Source organism: Penicillium waksmanii, assembly GCF_028829765.1.
Source record: "Penicillium waksmanii strain IBT 27052 chromosome Unknown utg000009l:1.0-4314994.0:1.0-4318279.0, whole genome shotgun sequence".
NCBI classification, from domain to species: domain Eukaryota; kingdom Fungi; phylum Ascomycota; class Eurotiomycetes; order Eurotiales; family Aspergillaceae; genus Penicillium; species Penicillium waksmanii.
Window position 1 is genome coordinate 2,638,819 of NW_026643255.1, and position 19,969 is coordinate 2,658,787.

The 19,969-nt window shown below is 48.7% G+C and overlaps 4 protein-coding genes across 4 annotated transcripts; 3 read left to right on the top strand and 1 right to left on the bottom strand.

Annotated features, from left to right (window-relative positions):
* Window positions 1-445: 445 nt before the first annotated feature.
* N7481_011328 (putative NTP binding protein) lies at window positions 446-3,681 on the top strand (the record flags this gene model as incomplete). Its single annotated transcript, XM_057270547.1, has 3 exons — window positions 446-1,738; window positions 1,791-2,295; window positions 2,351-3,681. 3 exons carry the CDS (start codon window positions 446-448, stop codon window positions 3,679-3,681), a joined length of 3,129 nt encoding a protein of 1,042 aa, XP_057117721.1.
* A 1,579-nt stretch (window positions 3,682-5,260) lies between these two features.
* On the bottom strand, window positions 5,261-7,096 carry N7481_011329 (methylenetetrahydrofolate reductase (NAD(P)H) MET13; the record flags this gene model as incomplete). Its single annotated transcript, XM_057270548.1, has 1 exon — window positions 5,261-7,096. One exon carries the CDS (start codon window positions 7,094-7,096, stop codon window positions 5,261-5,263), a length of 1,836 nt encoding a protein of 611 aa, XP_057117722.1.
* Window positions 7,097-7,920: 824 nt separating this feature from the next.
* Window positions 7,921-8,670, top strand: N7481_011330 (orotate phosphoribosyltransferase; the record flags this gene model as incomplete). The annotated part of the gene is made up of 1 exon (XM_057270549.1): window positions 7,921-8,670. One exon carries the CDS (start codon window positions 7,921-7,923, stop codon window positions 8,668-8,670), a length of 750 nt encoding a protein of 249 aa, XP_057117723.1.
* A 3,660-nt stretch (window positions 8,671-12,330) lies between these two features.
* ags2 (alpha-1,3-glucan synthase Ags2) lies at window positions 12,331-19,871 on the top strand (the record flags this gene model as incomplete). Its single annotated transcript, XM_057270550.1, has 6 exons — window positions 12,331-12,681; window positions 12,751-12,926; window positions 12,980-18,925; window positions 18,985-19,190; window positions 19,256-19,766; window positions 19,823-19,871. 6 exons carry the CDS (start codon window positions 12,331-12,333, stop codon window positions 19,869-19,871), a joined length of 7,239 nt encoding a protein of 2,412 aa, XP_057117724.1.
* Window positions 19,872-19,969: the final 98 nt, after the last annotated feature.

The window sequence follows — 19,969 nt, forward strand, 5'->3', positions numbered from 1 at the left end:
TCTCATCGTAACTTCTCTTACAATGAAGATTGCCAATGATGCAATTTTTACGAGTTGACGAGGAACCTGCGATCGGTCGGCCCGTCATACCAGATGGCGGCGGGTTCTATCTGGTGGCATTCCGGCGCGGGGGCTGGCATTCCTCATCGCGGATCACATACCATCCCAGCCATTGGGAGCACCGTATTCTTACGCGTTGAGACCGCGATCACCTTCAACTCCGGACTGGGGTAGATGACCCCGCGGATTATTTTGTGTCTGTTACTTGTCCTGTCTGCATGAACATCGACCATATTCATATCCCGCCAATCCTTCGTTCCTAACATACACTCTACCACCAAGACAACACCCTGATATCTACCTTTTTGTCACGGCATGGGCCAAACAAAGGTTCAATCCTGGCTTCGGAGTTTAAGCTACTAGCCACCGCTCTGCTAAGCCCATCATGGAGATCGAAAGCCGAGTCGAACTACCTGACGGACATCTCGTGAACCTCTCACCTCGACCTCATAACCACGGCCAATACCAGGCATACCGTGCCGACTACGCAACCGAGCTCTCTGCAAACTCTCCTTCCCGATACCACTTCTACGACAATCGTGCTGAATCCGCATCACCCAGAGGTTCAGAGGACACGATGTTTCACAAAGCAAAAGCTACCAAGCTTCCAGTCCCAAAGACCTTTGCTGATAAGGGAAGGGACCAGAGGAATCAAACCCCTAGCCCTACCGCAATCCCCAAACCATCACCGACAAACTTTTCCTCCGGGGGATCTGGGGGCCCGCCTAATCAGTCTGGAGACCGCAACCGAGAACACACATGGAGAAGATTGAAGGATCGATTCGAGAAAGACTCATCCCCGTTATCTCAAAGGTCATCCTATGTTCGGTCCAGAAACAGTGACCAGAGTGGCTCTCCAGATCCTTCAAATGCAAAGAAATCGAATAAGGACAAGCCTGCTAGCCGCGCTGGCCGCTCCGCTATTCCCAGCCCGCCAGCCAACAGAAGTATTGCGCATGGTTCACGCCAAAGGTTGTCTGTCAATGCGGAAAGCAAGAAACAATGGACCGATCACGATTCCGACAACGCCCATCAGAAGCCAGGAAGATTCGACACCACAAACTCAGGCCCAGATTCTCAATCATCGATATCTCCCGTCTCAGCGGGTGAATCGGTGGCAGACTGGGAGGACAGATTTGTTGTTCACATGCCTTCTGCGAAAGATCCAAATCCACCTACGATGACCACTCAGCAAATTTCTGAATATCAGAAGAGCATAGAGCGGAAGAAACGAGAACGTCGTCGAGGTCGAGTATCTGATATCAGTGTAGCCCCCAGCTCACGCAATGTGTCTGCGGAAAGGGATAACAGCTCACAACCGCCTCAAAAGCCACAGCCAGAGCAAAGGACAGAGACCTTCAAGACTTACAATGGTCGACCATCTCAGTCTCAGCCAGAAGCGGATCGACAACAAGCGACACCTTCTCAGCCCCAAAACTCCCTATCCCCGGCGCAACTACTGAACAACTATTACAGCCCGGAAGAGATCGGCAAGAACAGGATCAGCACAATATGGGAAGAGTCTTCTCCATCGAAACCTAGAGACAAACGTCCAGGGAATGATGGTTCTTTTTTAGGCTGCAAGGAAATCAATGGACCCGGCACCAAAAATCCAGACGAAATTCTTCTATTTTCGTCCGCTCAAGAGGCCGAAAATCTTCAACCTCGCCCTCTCGCCGTAGGGGGGAAAGAAGAAGCCAAAGGACGAGACGCGGACGGCTGTGTATCAGAAGCAGCAGAAAGCGGACGCCGGGAACAATGCTATTCAAGAGGAGTGGACAGAAATTTCTCAGAATTCGAAGCATGCCCAATGCTGGAAGCTGTCATCCAAGAGCCTGTGTCAGGATCCCAATTGCTCGGATCACGAGATCGAGAGAGCGGACTCCCAGGGATCGAGCAAAGAAAACACCCATCCGAGACCGAGTTTCGAGAGCGCGAAAGAGCATCCCGAAGACATTCGCGGGGAAGACGATGTGTTCATTATCACACCCACTGTCACCCGTACAATGCTCCCTTCCTCGGTCTCGGAGAAAAAGGCCCTCAATCTCAAGACCCAAGGGTTGCGACGTCCCGGTGGTACTGGCCAGTTGGGCACAGGCGAGGCCGTGAAGGCCGTCCGGGCAAAGGCTCAAGTCGTCTCCACACCTTCTGGGTTGCGACCAGCCGGAGGAGCCTCGCAGACGAAATCGATAGCTCCATCAACACCATCATCCAAAACCCCAGCGTCCCTGAGCAGTATCCCCAAGCCGAAGGATTCTCCCACATCCAAGCAAGCCCCCCCAAAAAAAAGACGCCCAATCGCGAACCACTCCATCCAAGAGAACCCCGTCCAAAGAAACACCCTCCAAAGACGCTCGGTCCAAAGAAACGCCGACAAAAGAGACCCAGTTGGAAGATACCCCATCGAAAGAAAATCCACCCAAGGCCAAGAACGACCAAGAGAAAACCGGCAATCAACCAGCAAGCACTATCCGTGGATTCATCCGTACCTCCGGACTAGGACGGTCAGGCGGCATCGTTAGGTCTCCCACCGACAGTCTGGCCACAATTCTACGCAATGGCACCGAGTCCCTGCGTAACAGAGCCGAGTCCTTCCGTAATGCCAATGGATCTCTCTATTTCAGCAGTCGCAAGGGATCTCCTGTATCCCTAAACTCGGCGCCATCCAGGGACAATTCAGAATCCTCACGGTCCGAGAGATCTTTCAGGTCGGCGTTGTCTTCAGTGAAGGACACACCACCATGCTCCGCCAAGCCGTCGCCTGTCAAGAAATCTTCTCCAGCCGCGAAGCGCGTTTCTATCGACAAAGGACCTCCGCAGGAGATAACTCCTCCCCGTGAGTCGAGACTTCCTCGCCAGAACAGTCCTCCACGCCAGAAAACCCCAACACCACAGAGGGCCAAGGTGTCTTCCAGAGAAACGTCTCCTTCGGCGGATGATCCGCGTCTCGCAGCCGAGAGACAGGCACGCGCAGAGAGACTTGAGAAATTCAAGGAAGAGGCACGCTTACGACGGGCAACTAGAATGGCTGGAGGTGCGAACCCAGATAATCTCGCAGACAAGTCCATCGACGAGAAGGAAATTGCTGAATTGGATGGCCATCAGGTAACCGGTTCCAAACCCAAAAGATATCTCCACCCCAACATCACGGATGTCTGTGATGATTTGCGCGAGGGACTGCATCCAGGAGATAAAAATGATTCCATCAAAGAAGGAGCCAATGCTCTAGCCCTCTCGATGGTTTTCGAAATCATCGTCATGGCCATCACGCAAATGCACAAGGCCGTTCACAACGGCACCGACAGCCAATACGCAAAGGTCCTGATAAACAACGTTCTCAACATGGCTCGGCACTGCTACCGCGTCTTCACCCGTGTTTATCGGGTTATCTCAGACTATCAAGCAACAGGCAAATGGCCTCGGGCCAAGAACGACAAGGCCATCAGTGGCTTTTTGATGGAGCTACTCCAGGCCGTTCTGTACCTTTTTGTCCTCGGATTCGGGGCCTTGGTCGTTGGACGTGCGGCAAGCTACGTTCTTCTTGTTGGGAGCTGGATGCTATGGTTTGCCAAACCATTTGCCTGGGCGGTCCAGGGTATCGGCCGTGCTCTGGTGATGTGAAAAAACCAGCAAATTACCGGCTTTTGATTTTTCCCCTGCCCGAAGGACCTAGTTTATTTTGTTTCTTTTCTTCCCTATAACCAACTCATCATCACTCATTTAGCTCTAGCGTTATTTGTATTAAACTGCTTTCATCGTTACGGAGTTCAGGTCAGGCGGTCTCGTGGGTTTCCCTTCCTAATGCTGTGGTGTGGTGGTTACTTTGGGTGCGCATACGTGAGAGGCGGCGTTTCTGTCAATGTTCCAAGGCTCCTTGTCTTATTATTAGCCTATTACAACCATTATTATACAGCAAATGAAATACAGATAGCTTTCTTTCTTTAGTTCGATTCAATTTAGATAAGCAGTTTTGGAACAGGGCTAACTAGCCTCCATACGCGCCGCGATTCAAAATGCAGTTGGAGTCTGCCCAGGTGGCCATCGGAACTTCAAGAACTGAAGCCGCAATTATCTAAAAGCATGTTCAGGCCCGGGGTCTCTTAGTTTCTAATTTGCATTGGAAACTGAATACTTGCAAAGACAAGCCGCTTGGTAGGCCTTCACAAAGAATTCTGAACTTGAACTCATTATCGTATGATGCTTCAGCAAGCAATGGGATCCACCCTCATGATCAATCTCGTGTCTAAAATTCTACTTCAGGGCTACAACAAAAAAGAAAAAAAAGGGGAGAAACGATTCGAAGCACCCGAGATTCTGTATTGAAAAACCCCGGACAGTTCCGTATTCATTTTTCTTTTAAACCAATTTAATCTTAAGCCCTAATCCCATGGAAGAAAAAAAAATCCGACATTCGGGTGTTGAAGGGCCCTTTTGAAGAAAATAATGTAGAGTAATAATGAAAAATAAAATAAAATCCGAATCGACCAAAAGTAAGCGCCGAGCATCGAGATGAATTTAAAGGAGTCCCAAAAGGGGAAAAGGAGATCGCTGCTTGCAAAATCGAACCTGACCACGGCCGTAGGGTTTCAATTATCCTTCGGACTGTGGTCTCTATATCAGAAACTTCAAACGAAGCAGAGAGGGATGGAAAGGAAAGGAGAAGGAGAAGGAGAGAGAGAAGAAGGATAGAAAGATAGCTCGAATTGAGCTGAAAATTATATGTTGAATTTTGGATTCTTCTGCTTTTAATCCCCCCAGCCCCTAGACAATCCCACGCCCTTCTGCAGAAGGACGGTGTGAGTATTCGAGGGGGCAGGCACCGGTCCTGCAAAGGATCAAAAGACTTTTTTTTAAAAATAGAAGAGTTTTCCGAGTGATGGGGCGTCATTGTTAAAAGAGACGGGGTATCGGTACAAGGAGAATGTCGGATGTTGAAAGTGGAAAAGAAACGCTCAGGAAGAAATCGTTGAGAGGTCTTCAATCGTGACGCCATGACACATTGCAGGGAGGGGCCCGAGATATGGTGTTGGATGGTTTGTTTCGGGCTTGTTAATCGTTGAGTATCGTTGAGATAGGTGATGTTGAATTAGGTAGAGTTTGTAGAAGTAGTGTTGACAATGGCTCGTAAATTCACGAGCCCGCGAAGGGGATAACGTCAAGGGAATAGGTTCTTCGTTCTTCCGGTTGAGTGGAAGTAATTTTAGTTTTTGGCGGCTGTGCCGTTCTGCTCGGCAGTGCCGTTGGTTTCGGGCTTGCCTGGTATCTCGGTGGCGAAGTCCTTGATCTCGAGATCGTTGAAGAGATCGAAGACGGCGTTGGTTCGGTGGAAGTCGTTGTCCACAATGTTGACGAGCCACCAGTCGTTCATGACCTGTTGGATCAACTTGCGACTGGGGCTTGCAGCCTCGTGACACTTCGCCCAGTCATCACCCAGAGCATACGCCTCGTCCTTCCAGGCGAGGAAACTGATTGTCTCCACGATGGTCGGCTGAATGATTTCTCGGCCAGCGAAGATACCCCAGGTCAAGGCGTTGGGGCTATCATTGGTGTTGGTTCTCAAATCGCCGTTCTTCCGAGTTGCGTGGTATGTGAGATCATCATTGTTCTCGATCTTTGCGATCAGCTGGTCGATCAAATCCGATGGCACCATGAGTTCCAAGTAGGCCTTCTGGTAGACAAATCCATTCTTAGGTCCCCATCCGTACACGGGGTGAGATGATTTGACGCCATTCACTGAGGGTTGCGAGTTGATGGTCAAGAAACCGCGACGGTTGACGTTCAGCAGAAGATCATGGATATCGCTTGCCTCTGCTGTGATAGGGCTATCACTCCAGGGCAATCGTTCCAATTTGCCCTCCAGGAAGCGAATGAAGATGTCGGAGAGATCCTTGATCGACTTGGGCTCGCCCCACAACTTGATGTTCTGCTCGTTTGTGCCCTTGAGTCCAACGCCGTAAGCATCGAGCTCACCGAATGCAGGAGAGCGAGAATCGGTCCAGCGGCCGTTGGGATACTCGTCCCATGTCTGGGTGCGAGCGACATATGAGGAGTTACGGTTACGCCAGAAGACAGGTCGGACGTCTTCGCCTCTGCGGCCCAGGGCAAGAGAAGGTCGCCATGGCAGTGGGCGCTGAATGGGAGAATCGTCAGACGGTGCGAGACCTAGTTCCTCAAGAACCAATCTCGTTGCCTGGGCGAGGTTCATGGTGTAAAAGTGCAGATGGTTGAGACCCGAGGCCATGAGCTTCCGGCACATCTCGGCGATGAGGTGTTTTCCGATGTCTCGGACAGCAGCATCGTCATTTTTGACAGGCTCAAGTGCCTCCATCCACTGCGGCGGCACGCGAGTCTTGGTCCAACTGGAGCGACGAATGAAGGCAGCGTATGTTTGGATAGGCATGATGCCGGGAATGATGGGAATGGTGATACCCTTGGCGCGGCACTTCTTCACCCACTCGATAAAGTTCTCGGCATCATAAAACATCTGGGTAATGATGAAGGAACTTCCGGCGTCCACCTTTTCCTTCAAGTGATCGATCAATTGATCCACGTCGTCATTGTCATCAGCCCCCTCGGGATAGCCACCGACACCGATATCGAAGTGGTTACCGTACTTTTGCCGAATGTAGCTAACGAGATCCTTTGCATATCGAAAATTACCATCGGCAGCCTCCCAGGTTTCCTTGTCACGAGGAGGGTCACCACGGAGTGCCAGGATGTTGGTGCAGCCGGCCTTGTATGCGGCAGCGAGAGCTTGGTCAACCTTCTCCTGGCCCATATCGGTACAAGTGAGATGCATGCAGGTCTCCAGTCCGTAGACAGACTGAGCAACGCCCACCATTTCACAGGTCAGCTCCGAGAGACGACCACCAGCACCCCATGTAATATCGATAAATCCAGGACCCAGATTGGCCATTCGGTCCATTCGGTCGTAAAGGTTCTGCACACCCTGTGCAGTCTTAAGGGGAAAGAACTCGAAGGAGATCCCCGGCTCCCCCGCAGCCTCTTTCTGCGCAAGCTTCTCACGAATATGCATTGTGTCGGTTCAATCTAATTATGGGAATGTTAGCATACTGGAGAAGCAAGAACCTGGGCCAATACACAGGCCGCGAATGCTCAAATATTGACATCCATGTGAAGTGGAGGTGAGGGTGGAAATCTTACAGAGCAGCAACTCGACAATTAACCGATTTCCTCTGTCAGCAACACCCAGGGGAGGGCTAAAATGGGCTGTTCCTGCTGCGGGGTCTTTCAAACACCAGGTATTCACCAGGAATCCCGACTTGTAAATGAATCCCGCGGCTCGGTTGTTGACAGGAGGGAGCGGTCAGACAAAAAAAGAAGGGGAAAAATAAAAAAGAGCAAAAGAGGGGGGAGGATATGTGTGGTGGTGAGAAGATGAGAAGATGGGACTGTCCGGGGTGAAGGAAAAGGGAAAACACTCGATTGATTTGGCGGGGGAGGCCGATGGTCGGAGGCACGTGTTCTGTGCCTTCAAGCAACTTTGTGCTCAACGACAACTCTTGATGGTGGTTGCTTTGCTGATATTGAATTGTCTTTTATTTCAATCTATATTGACCTTCTCAATTCTGACTATAATGTCTCCTTTTTGTGCTAGTGTTGGGAGAATGGGCTCTGATGCTCGAACTGCCCCTCCTGCCCCTCCCTTGTGAGGGAAAAAAAGGGTTCCGCGGGAAAATTTCCCTTCGCGTCCGTTTATCGCTCTTGACATACTCCAACCTTCAACCTCCAACCTCCAGTTGCTGCTCTCCTTGGTCTCTCTCCCTCCTCCCTCCTCGAGTACACCTTCTCGATCCTCTTAATTACCGATCCTGCATTCTTTCACCCAATCCCCCCACCATGTCCGCCGCCAGCATCCCTCCTCCCTCCGCCGATCAGGACTACAAGTCCTCCCTTCTGCCGCTGTTGATCTCCAACAATGTCTTGTCTTTCGGCACTTACGTACTGAAGTCTGGCCGCGAGTCTCCTTACTTCTTCACATCCTCCCTGCTGCACACCGCCCCTCTCCTTCGTGCGACCTCCGCCGCCTACGCCAGCGTCCTATCCTCTGAGCCTTTTGTCACCGCCGGCGCTGACGGTGTCCCCAAGCCAAACTTCGATATTATCTTTGGCCCCGCCTACAAGGGTATTCCCATTTGTGCCGCCGTCACCAATGAGCTTGCTGTGCGCGACTCGCTCTCCGGCTCTCCTCAGGGTACCTGGGATAACGTGAGCTACTCTTTCAACCGCAAGGAGGCCAAGGCCCACGGCGAGGGTGGAAACATCGTCGGTGCCGCTCTGAAGGGCAAGCGCGTGGTCATCGTTGACGATGTCATCACTGCCGGCACTGCCCTGCGCGAAGCCGTCGGCATCATCGAGAAGGAGGGTGGAATCGTTGCCGGTGTCGTTGTCCTGCTGGACCGCGAGGAACGGGTCAATGATACCGAGTCCAAGAGCGCTATCGGTTGCGCGCAGCGTGACCTGGGTGGTAACATCCCCATCCGCGCGGTCATTGGTCTTAACGACCTCATCGAGAAGCTGGGTGACCAGATCGGTGCCACTGAGATTCAGCGCCTGAAGGATTACCGTGCTCGCTACGGCGCTCAGTAATTTAAACCCTCGTGGATAGTTTTATTGAGACATGATGTATGAAAGACCAAAAAAAGGAGTTTTGATACCAGGATAGACCCAGTGTTATTCTATTCTATATATTTCACGCGAAGAATTAAGTTCATGGCCAAAGGGCTGTTGATAAGCTATGTTTCTCCGAGGCCAATTGCCTGTCTACCCTCATTCATGTCAAATGTGTGGTAGTAGAGTTATAACAACCACTTTCACAGGATGGAATGTCAAAGTACATCCGCAGGGCGTCGCGGATGGGACCTCAAGGCCCAATGGACGGGGCCACCTTATCGCGGGGACTTCGAGCTCTCATTAGGCCCTCCCATGCACTTCCAATGGTTCACTGGCTGATATAGATGGTATATCACTACTTTCAGTATGACTTCTACTCCGCGTCCGACGAAGGATCATTACGAACAGGTCGGACAGTCCTCACAAGCGATGGGGTGCCATTACTTCCTATCTCCAGTCGGGATATCTGGAACTCCGATGCACGACTATATCCGCAGGAACACTCGCAATTCTCGGAAACGGAGCATAGTCCTAGTCAATGTCATGAACTGATAAGACCCTTGGTACCTACTAACTAGTAGGTATCCCGCACTGACAAGAGACTCGGATGTGCTTTTAGCACAGGCAATTGACACTGGCCAAGTTCCTCGCACCCCTGATCGATATGTCGTACGCGACCACCCGAACTACTTACACCATCTTGTCTCAGATGGGCGATCAATCCCAGAGTCCGGTGTGATTATGAGATGGCAAGATCGAAAGGCGAAGTCCGAAAAAGTGGACTGTCGCACCCGGCACGTACAATGGTTTGCTTCAAGTTGACCTGGCCATGGTTCACATGCGTGATACCTTGGGTAGAAAGCAGTAGGTATCAGATACAAAAGGGTGACTGCAAATTGATGCATGGTAGTGATCTGATCGCGCTCAGACCATTCGCGGGGTATCAGGATTCAGGCCTAGAGAGGTGCGTTTCGGGAAATCGGGCCCCTTCGGTGCATCACCCAGGGTAGAGATCTATTTCATGGCCTGTAGGCTGGTAGAGAACTTGAACATTGGAATATAGTTGAAGTAGAATCCTTTTTGCTGGGAGGATCTCCACTTAATTGTACTATCTAATTGCGATAGCACCTACTCCTATATACCTCGCACAGCGATTCGGGGCACTCGAAGTTTCATTCTTGCTCCTCACTTGGGATTACTAAGGGCAATATTCAATATGAATTACTACTCCATCTGTCGCAGAAAGGTCAGATTTATCCGGGCATATCCTAATGGTTGCCTGGGTGCCACAAAAGACCTGGGTACACAGTGAGTTTCGAATTCGGTCCATGTACCGAACATGAGGTCGCCCATTATAGCTGGATGAGGAATTTTACATCTCGTATCAACAGATACATTCTCAGTATTAACGTAGATTTTATATTTATTGGCTTTAGAGGAGTTGTGTTTCACTATTGGGGCGCGAATTATACACGTTTCGATCGAGATCCATCAAGATGCCCTTGGAGTAAATACCAGTAGATGAGCCTGGAAGGGGCAGAATAGCGCTGATTTTGGCCAACGATAGTTATGCTGTGCCTTGAAGTCATGCCTTTACCTGTGCAATACTTCTGATATTGTGCTATTACCTAAGATTCGACCCTAGAATGGACAGACAAGCCCAGCCCAGTTCATCGGTATCCCAGCGCGTGTGGAGAGAAGCTCGCATTTTTCTTAGAAACGAACCGAAAAGATCGTTCAATTATGGTTTCTGCAAAACGGTCTAACATACCCAACGGCTTGTTAGATTTTGAATAAGATCACCTCAATCTCATTCTCTATGCTGTTGAACCATGTACCCCAGAAGCTCCAACGCTGGATGCTTGGTGACAAGCAGTTAAAAGTATGGAAACCTTGTCCTGCCGGGCCGGGTACCAAAGAGAAATATTTAAATTTTTTCTCATTGGTTACCCGCATGAAGCCTATATGTGTAATTGAGATCATCATACGCTCTACACCTAGCAATTCCTCGGTATGACTGCTTACGTCTATTAGTGTATTACACTGAGTAGCTTCATCTTGGGGACAATGAAAGGGCTTGGTCATTCTTTCTTCCTCTTTACACATAAATACGTTCTCTATTTATTGGAGATCTGGTTTCACAGCAAAGAGCCGAGGCGTCCTCAAATATTTGCTTGGGGGTAAAAATCGCAGCTCTGTACATAGTTTTCAGGCCAAAGGGCTGCCCATCCTAATACAGAATAAAGAAGTTATTCTTCTATTAGATTACAAAGCCTGATCACTCTTTTTGTGAAGTCCAAATGACCAAGGTGTGGTAGCTTGAGATATGGAGCCTTGACCTATGCGCCTATGCTTGCGGCAGTCGAAACCAAAATCCAGTAATTCTGCGCACCTGTGAGATGAGACCAAACTTTCCTATAATTGGATTTTGTGCAGATTAATCTACCAGTCCATCCTTTACCCCTGGAGGCACAATGGTCACAACAGGTTTCATGCTGAACAGCAGGAGTATCTTACCAACAGAAATATCTTATAAAAGAATTCCCGGAACTACAAACTCGAAGCCTTGGAATGAACTTGACTAGGGCCCCAGCTCGACGTATAATCAAGCCATATCGAGCGACAATCTCATGGAATTTTATGAAAGTTGGTGTTTAAATCAGACTGATATATGATCTCCACGGCATGTTCAGCACCTCCGAACCCTAGTAGAGATACGCACGTCTATGCTATCATCCATGATTGTTTCACAGGCCTTTTGTGATACATACACAACATAGATAGCACACTAGGTATCGTCGAGCCACAGGCATTTCACTCTAACCGTCGATAATGCACAGAGCTATGGATTGTGCTCGAAGCACATTAGCAATCTGGAAGTCTCGTGAGACAATATTTACTTTTGTTATCTGAGCCCACAACATCTCGAAATAGATTTCACTTTGATAGACCCGGTCAAGTCCCCGGAAGTTCCATATGTATCCTGACATTCATACCTCCTATCAGCAGTCAATATGACTCGTCACTAATTCCGGAATCCAGGACACCGATCCCCAACATCTCCATATTGAGCCAAAAGATAACAGAATCAGACAATGTACTTTCTGTAAAGAGAAGGGACACAAGAATTCCCTAAGGTATGCCGCGAATTTTAGTTGTGACTGGACTCGGCTTGTTTAAGTGAAAATTCACTCCCATCTATTTCTTCTGGCCACCACGCAACAAACCATTGCATCCAGTTCTCTTTTAATACGGAAGGATTTCTCGTGTTTGCCTACTGAGCTTACCGGGGCTCTGGTGGAGGTTCCAAGGTTAGAGGCATACTGGCGATATTTACTCTCGATTAATACCACAGTGGTCAAGAATTCTTTATCGCATGTGGAACTGTATTTTCACAGGTAAGTTCATTTACCTACTTCAATATTTGTTTTCGATTTCGTTTAAGCTATCTGCTATGTTTGATTGGCTTCTTCTCTTTAAACCACTTATCAGACCTAATGTATAACAGACTACCCATCCAAACTAAGAAGGGTATACTGCCAAGTGCCTTTCTACTGGTCTTTTATTTTGTCTGCAACCCCCAAAGCACATGCTTCGCATTTAATCTCAATTACTTGTCACCGGTGATCATATACCATGCATTGGAAGTATATAAGCGCCCTGCTTGCCGTCCTCGCAAATCTAGGTGAATGTTGGCCTTATGATGAGGCTCTTGTCGACTATAATATCAATGAAAATCCCGACACAAGGAACCCAGACGAGTACTGGGGTGAATGGCCCAATCACACATATTTCCCGTCTCCAGATAACTGGCGTTTCCCAGTATATACCTTATTCCTCGACCGCTTCGTGAATGGCGATCCAACCAATGATAATATAAATGGGACCCATTTCGAGCATGATCTAAATTCAAATCAGATGCGTCATGGCGGCGACGTATCCGGATTGGTTGATACCCTAGATTATCTCCAGGGAATGGGCATCAAGGTAAGTTCGCATTATAAGTCTCTTTGCCTAGCTTGATCGACTAATTGGGGCATTTTCTTCAATGAACAGGCTATATATTTGGCCGGAACAATTCTCATGAACCAGCCATGGGGATCTGACGGCTACTCGGCACTTGATACCACATTGTTGGATCAGCACTTTGGTACTTTGCAAAATTGGAGAGACGCCATCACTGAGATCCACAATCGTGGGATTTATGTCATTCTTGATAATACTGTTGCGACGTAAGTTACTTAGTTGCCTCAAGCCCCCTCATTCAAAGCTGAATCAATGACAGAATGGGCGACTTGATTGGATTTAAAGGATACCTCAATACTACCACGCCGTTTCTGCTCAAAGAGCACAGCGCTCAATGGAAGTCAGACCGCCAGTATGTCGATTTCCACTTCGGAAACACCTACAACGAAACTTGTCAATATCCCCGATTTTGGAATGAGACCGGCTTCCCTGTTTCAGAATATGTCAATGAACAGCTACAAGGGTGTTTCGACAGTGACTTTGACCAATATGGTGATATCGAAGCCTTCGGTGTTTATCCTGACTGGCAGCGTGAGCTTGCGAAGTTTGCCTCGGTTCAAGACCGTCTGCGTGAATGGGTCCCAAGTGTCAGAGAGCGGCTCACCCGCCATTCCTGCATGATAATTTCTTCCCTTGACATCGATGGTTTTCGCTACGACAAAGCGACACAAGCGACAGTGGATGCATTGGGCGATATTTCTGGGTCCTACCGTGAATGCGCTCGTAAAGTTGGAAAAAACAACTTTTTCCTCCCAGGGGAGATCACAGCTGGGAACACTCTAGGTTCAGTCTTCCTAGGTCGCGGCCGGCAGCCAGACATGCTCCCAGAGACCCTCGACGAAGCCTTCCGTTTAAATAACAACTCCGATCCATTTTTTTTCCTTTGCGAGGAGAACCAGCAAGCCATCGACGGGGCTGCTTTTCATTATTCCGTTTATCGATCCCTAACTCGTTTTCTGGGCATGGACGGTAATCTCGCTGCTGGCTACGATGTCCCCATTAATTGGACAGAAGCCTGGTACGAGATGATCCTTACGAACGACATGGTCAACGCGAATACTGGCAAATTCGATCCTCGACACATGTATGGAGCGACAAATCAGGATGTCTTTCGCTGGCCAGCTGTTGAGCAAGGCATTGAACGGCATTTACTAGCTTTGTTCATAATCACATTGCATATGCCTGGCATACCGTTGTTGCTTTGGGGCGAGGAGCAAGCATTCTACATATTAGATGCTACAGCTTCCAACTACATTTTTGGTCGCCAAGCAATGTCACCTGCTACCGCATGGAAAGCCCATGGTTGCTTCCAGTTGCCTTCAACTCAGTATTATAATTGGCCAATTGGGTCAGGGCGAAATGGCTGTCACGACGAAAGTGCAACCTACGATCACCGCGATCCTGCACATCCAATGAGAAATACCATCAAACACATGTATCAAATGCGGCAAGACTTCCCAGCTCTCAATGACGGTTGGTGGATACAGCTTTTGTCCAACCAAACACACGATGTGTACCTGCCAGGCTCTAACGGGATTCCAACCGAAACAGGCATGTGGTCTATCATGCGCAGTCCATACTTCCAAATGCAGGATCTTGGAGAATCCGGAAACCAAACAGTATGGTTCGTCTATCAAAACGACAACCGTACTGTTACCTATGATTTTGATTGCTCTGATCGACACTTAGCCCTGGTTGCTCCATTTGATACGAATACCACTGTCAAGAATCTCTTCTATCCACATGATGAGTTCGTTTTGAAAAATGGCCCAACTAAGCTACATCTCAATGGGTCCACTGCTTGGAATGGATGTCTTGACAATTTGACTCTTTCGCCTTATGAGTTCAGAGCTTATGTTCTGAAGAAAAATTTCGTGCCTCCTCGGCCAATGGTTACAAAATTTACTCCCGGTCACGATGTTCCCGTGCTGTCGACCGCACGACCTGGAGAAAGCGAGAAGCTTGATATTGCCCTGTACTTTTCTACGGAGATGAACTGCAACTTGGTAACACAATCTATATCTCTGAGTTCGTCCACGGAATCTGGACAATCCCCATTTTTGGACCTCGAAACAGTTGATTGTGGTCTTGTAGATGACAGACAGACATCTTATACAGGACATATCCCTAGCACATGGGTCTGGACAGCCACTTTGAATAATGTCTTCAATGGAGTGCACAGGCTGACTATCAGAAATGCAACAAGCAATGAGGGAAAACCCACTAATTCAATCGATCATTTTCTGATTCGCATTGGACAGCGTGACAATCCGATAGTCTTCACCGCTGCCAATTACTCTAGCAGCTTGCTTCATCAACATGGAAATGGAACCCTCTATATTCAACAGCATGCTGCTGGCGCGGATCTGTACCGCTACTCCACCAACTGGGGAAGCACATTCTCAAAGTGGTTATCGTATGTGGGTGGAAACCACTCAATCAAAGAGCAACATTGGTCAGGAACAAAGAAACAGAGGTGGAATGGGAAGCACGTTCGTGTTGAGTACTGGAATCGCTTCACGGGTAGCAGTGACTACGTTCAAGAAGGTGATGGACCTGGATATAATAATGCAGCTCCCAGACGATTTCCTCATCTCTTCTTTAACGGTCCTTTCAACGAGTACGGCTACGATTCAGGTCTCGCAAACACCGTGAAGCAAGACAGCCATGGCCTTTGGAATTTCCGTTTTATGGCAGAATGGCCTGCTCAGGGTCAACTTAATATCTGGGGAATCAACCCTGACGGGCATCCTGACCAAAGCTACATTTTTGGTGACTCAAATGGTGATTCGGTATTAGATCGTCTACCACCATCGTCCTTAAGTACGACAACTATCAACATAACAGACCATCCTCCAAAACCCTACTTGGCTTGGAGAATTCAGCTTGACGATGCTACACTCAAATTTAAACTTGTACCAGCAGGATCTCAATATGTCCAAATGGCGCTCTTCTTTTCGTTGTGGCTCGTGCCAGTCATCACGGCCTTCACCTGCGCCTACATCTTCAAGAAAACATTCTACAAGATCAAACTCAATCAAGTCGGGGTTAGCGAAAAGAAAACAATTATATCTCTGAATATTCTGAACAGGTTCAAATTCGAGCCCGGTGACTCCAGAAATCTACTTGTCCGCCTTGCAACCAAGTCAAAATTCCTTCAAAGCACATCTGCTTTCGGCAACCGTACCTCAAACCGGCGAAAGGTGTTAATTGCGACCATGGAATATGACATTGATGACTGGGGGATCCGAATCAAAATAGGTGGATTGGGCGTGATGGCTCAATTGATGAGCAAACAGCTTGGCCATCAAGACCTCATTTGGGTCGTTCCATGTGTTGGCGGGGTCGAATACCCTATCGACAAACCGGCCGAGTCAATGTTTGTTAACATTCTTGGGAACTCATATGAGGTCAAGATCCAATACCACAATCTAAGAAACATTACTTATGTTCTGCTTGATGCTCCGGTTTTTCGTCAACAGTCTATGAAGGAGCCATATCCTGCCCGAATGGATGATCTCGACAGTGCTATTTACTACTCAGCGTGGAACCAGTGCATCTCGCAAGCTATCAAGAGATTTCCCATTGACCTATACCACATTAACGACTACCATGGCTCAATTGCCCCATTATACCAGTTACCAGATACAGTCCCCATTTGTCTCTCGCTCCACAATGCTGAGTTTCAAGGCCTATGGCCCATGAGGACGCAGAAGGAAAAGACCGAGGTATGCTCAGTCTTCAATCTTGATATGGACACTGTTACTCGCTATGTGCAATTTGGTGAAGTATTCAACCTATTACATGCCGGTGCAAGCTATCTACGCCTTCACCAACAAGGATTTGGTGCAGTGGGGGTATCTAAGAAATACGGCAAGCGGTCTTACGCCCGTTTCCCCATCTTTTGGGGCTTGAAGAAGGTCGGAAACTTGCCAAATCCAGATCCTTCCGACACTGGAGAATGGAACAAGGAACTTGCGAAAGAGCGCGATATTAGTGTTGACAGTGAATTCGAAATTCGCAGAGCGGAATTGAAACGACAGGCTCAGGAATGGGCTGGTCTTAACCAAATTCCCAATGCTGATCTTCTGGTCTTCGTTGGAAGATGGTCTATGCAAAAGGGAATTGACTTGATTGCCGATGTTATGCCTGGCGTGCTCGAATCACGACCAAATGTTCAATTGATATGCGTCGGCCCAATCATTGATTTATACGGCAAGTTTGCGGCATTGAAATTGGACCGTATGATGAAGCTCTACCCGAAGCGAGTGTTTTCGAAACCCCAGTTTACGGTACTACCTCCTTTTATATTTTCTGGCACTGAATTCGCCTTGATACCGTCTCGCGATGAACCTTTCGGCCTTGTGGCTGTCGAGTTTGGCCGCAAAGGCGCTCTTGGCATCGGTGCTCGAGTGGGAGGACTCGGCCAAATGCCTGGGTGGTGGTACACGGTCGAGTCAACGACAACATCACATCTGTTAAAACAGTTCAAACTTGCTATCGACAGTGCTCTGAGCTCTAAACTTGAAGCCCGTGCCATGATGCGCGCAAGATCTGCCAAACAGCGCTTCCCGGTTGCTCAATGGATCGAAGACTTGGAAATCCTCCAAACCACTGCTATCAGAATTCATGGCAAAGAACGTGCGAAGACTCAGCCTACACAAGCCACTGCTGGGTCTTATAACGCAATTTACGGAATGATGACTCCTCAAGCGACAATGTCGATGAGATTCGGTGCGTCGAGTGGTACTGTGACTCCCCCGCTGCAATCACCGAGCAGACCAGGAACAGTTGCATCAATGCAGCGCAATTCAATGATATATAGCACGGATCCTAGCCCTGGCTCTGAGGCAATGCCCAGATCAGCACTTGGCCGACAGATTTCCTCTCTCGTCAGGCCAGTTTCTGCTTCGGCAGAAAGCCGTGGGCGCAGATCCCATGGCAAAGGAAGTGTTGTCGACGAAGAGATTGTCAGTGTCACGCCTCTGGATGCTGAAGATGATAGCGGTGATGAGATGATGGCCACATGCTACTACGAAGACGACTACACAGTAGTTTCCGAATCATCAGATGGAGGACGTAGGCTGGACAGTGCCAGCATTCCTCCTACTCGAGATGTTCTTTCTGCACGCCAATCAAGTCAAGGCTCTTTGGACGGTCGATCTAGTGGCACGCCTTCGGGCTCTGCAGCGCCTAGCTTAACAGGGACAGAAGACACATTACTTCCACCATCGCTACCTTGGGCAGGCCCTGGAAGCCGTCTCAGCAGTGCGTCTGCGTTGTCTGTCGACTCTGTCGTTGGCGATAAAAAGGATTACAAGCTTCAAAAAGTCGACCCCTTCTTCACAGACAGCAATGGAGAGTACTATCGAGCGTTTGAAAAGAAATTGGAAGAGCTTAATGGCGCAAATTCCGACTCACAACTTTGCATCGAGCAGTATCTTGAAAAGAGCGAGAAGAAATGGTTTGATCGGTTCAGAGATGCTCGTTTGGGACGCAATCAGTCTCCTGCTCCGTCCCTGCAGTTCGGCAAAAGTGGCGGTTCTTCTCCACCCGGTTCTATCACCAACGATGACACAACATCCCATGAGAGTGGTGTACCTGAACGGAAGGCCGACGAATTCCTTCTAGGTGACGACTACGTACCACCGACAGGTTTAAAGAAATGGATGCAGTTACGAATTGGAGACTGGCCTGTTTATTCTCTTTTCCTCGGACTTGGCCAAATAATTGCTGCCAATTCATATCAAATTACCCTGCTCACCGGTGAAGTCGGCCAGACAGCAGCGAAGCTATATGGTATAGCTACTGTTTACTTGATCACGTCTATCCTATGGTGGTTTTTCTTCCGGTTTTTCAAATCTGTGCTCGTTCTTACCGTACCGTGGTTCTTATACGGCCTTGCGTTTCTTATTATTGGCCTCGCTCACTTCGAACCCAACTCTTATCTCCGCGGATGGATTCAGAATGTCGGTAGTGGCATCTACGCTGCGGCATCATCGAGTGGCTCTATCTTTTTCTCTCTCAATTTTGGAGATGAGAGCGGCGCACCTGTTAAACAATGGGTTTTCCGTGCGTGCTTGATTCAGGGTACGCAGCAGGTGTATGTCATTGCGCTTTGGTATTGGGGATCTACTCTGACAAAGGCATCCAATGCCGGAAATATTAATTCTCAAGGACATATCACAAATACCTGGAGAATGACGTGAGTGTCTCTTGCCTTTTCCCTTGTAGAGTTGACCATGTTACTCACACCATTCATAGGGCCGTCTGTACTCCAATCACAATCTTCTTATGGTCAATCGGTTTGATTGTCTATTTCGGCTTGCCGAATTATTACCGCCAAACACCAGGCAAAGTGCCATCATTCTATAAATCTGTCTTCCGCCGCAAGATTGTCCTTTGGAATTGGGTCGTCATCATCCTTCAGAATTTCTTCCTCAGCGCCCCATACGGTCGAAACTGGAATTGTAAGTCATTTCCCCCCCAATCCTCTAGCCGGTGATTACCTAGCCCATTTCTGACCTCAAAATAGTCCTCTGGATCTCAAACCATGCCAAGCCATGGCAAATTCTCTGCCTCTGCGTCGCATTCTTCGGATTTGCCTGGATAGCAATACTGTTCCTTCTAGGCTGGATATCCAAGTCCCACAGCTGGATTCTTCCGATCGTGGCCTGCGGCCTCGGTGCACCTCGTTGGGCTCAAATATGGTGGGGCACATCTGGATCAGGCCTGTTCCTCCCTTGGGCTGGTAGTTATACGTCTGGAGCACTGGTATCTCGAAGCCTGTGGCTCTGGCTAGGCGTTATGGACGCGCTCCAGGGCCTTGGTTTTGGCATGATTCTGTTACAAACGCTTACCCGGATGCACATATGTTTCACGCTTCTTGTTTCTCAAGTTCTTGGGTCTATCGCGACTATCTCCGCCAGGGCGTTTGCGCCAAACAGAATCGGACCTGGTCCTATTTCGCCTGATATAACTGCCGGTGCGGGGGCTTTGGGGAATGCATGGTTTTGGATTGCACTTGTATTCCAGTTGAGTATTTGGTGAGTATTATTATACCTGAAAGTGATGGATTATGTTGACCTTTGACGCAATTCAGTGGCGGTTTTCTTCTGTTCTTCCGTCGGGAACAGCTGTCGAAGCCATAAACGCCCGGGTGTAGCTTTTTTGGTCGGAACCTCGGAAGGTACTTGGGGCTTTTTTTCCACTTTTTCCTTTCATTTCATGTTACTAGTCTTTCATTCCT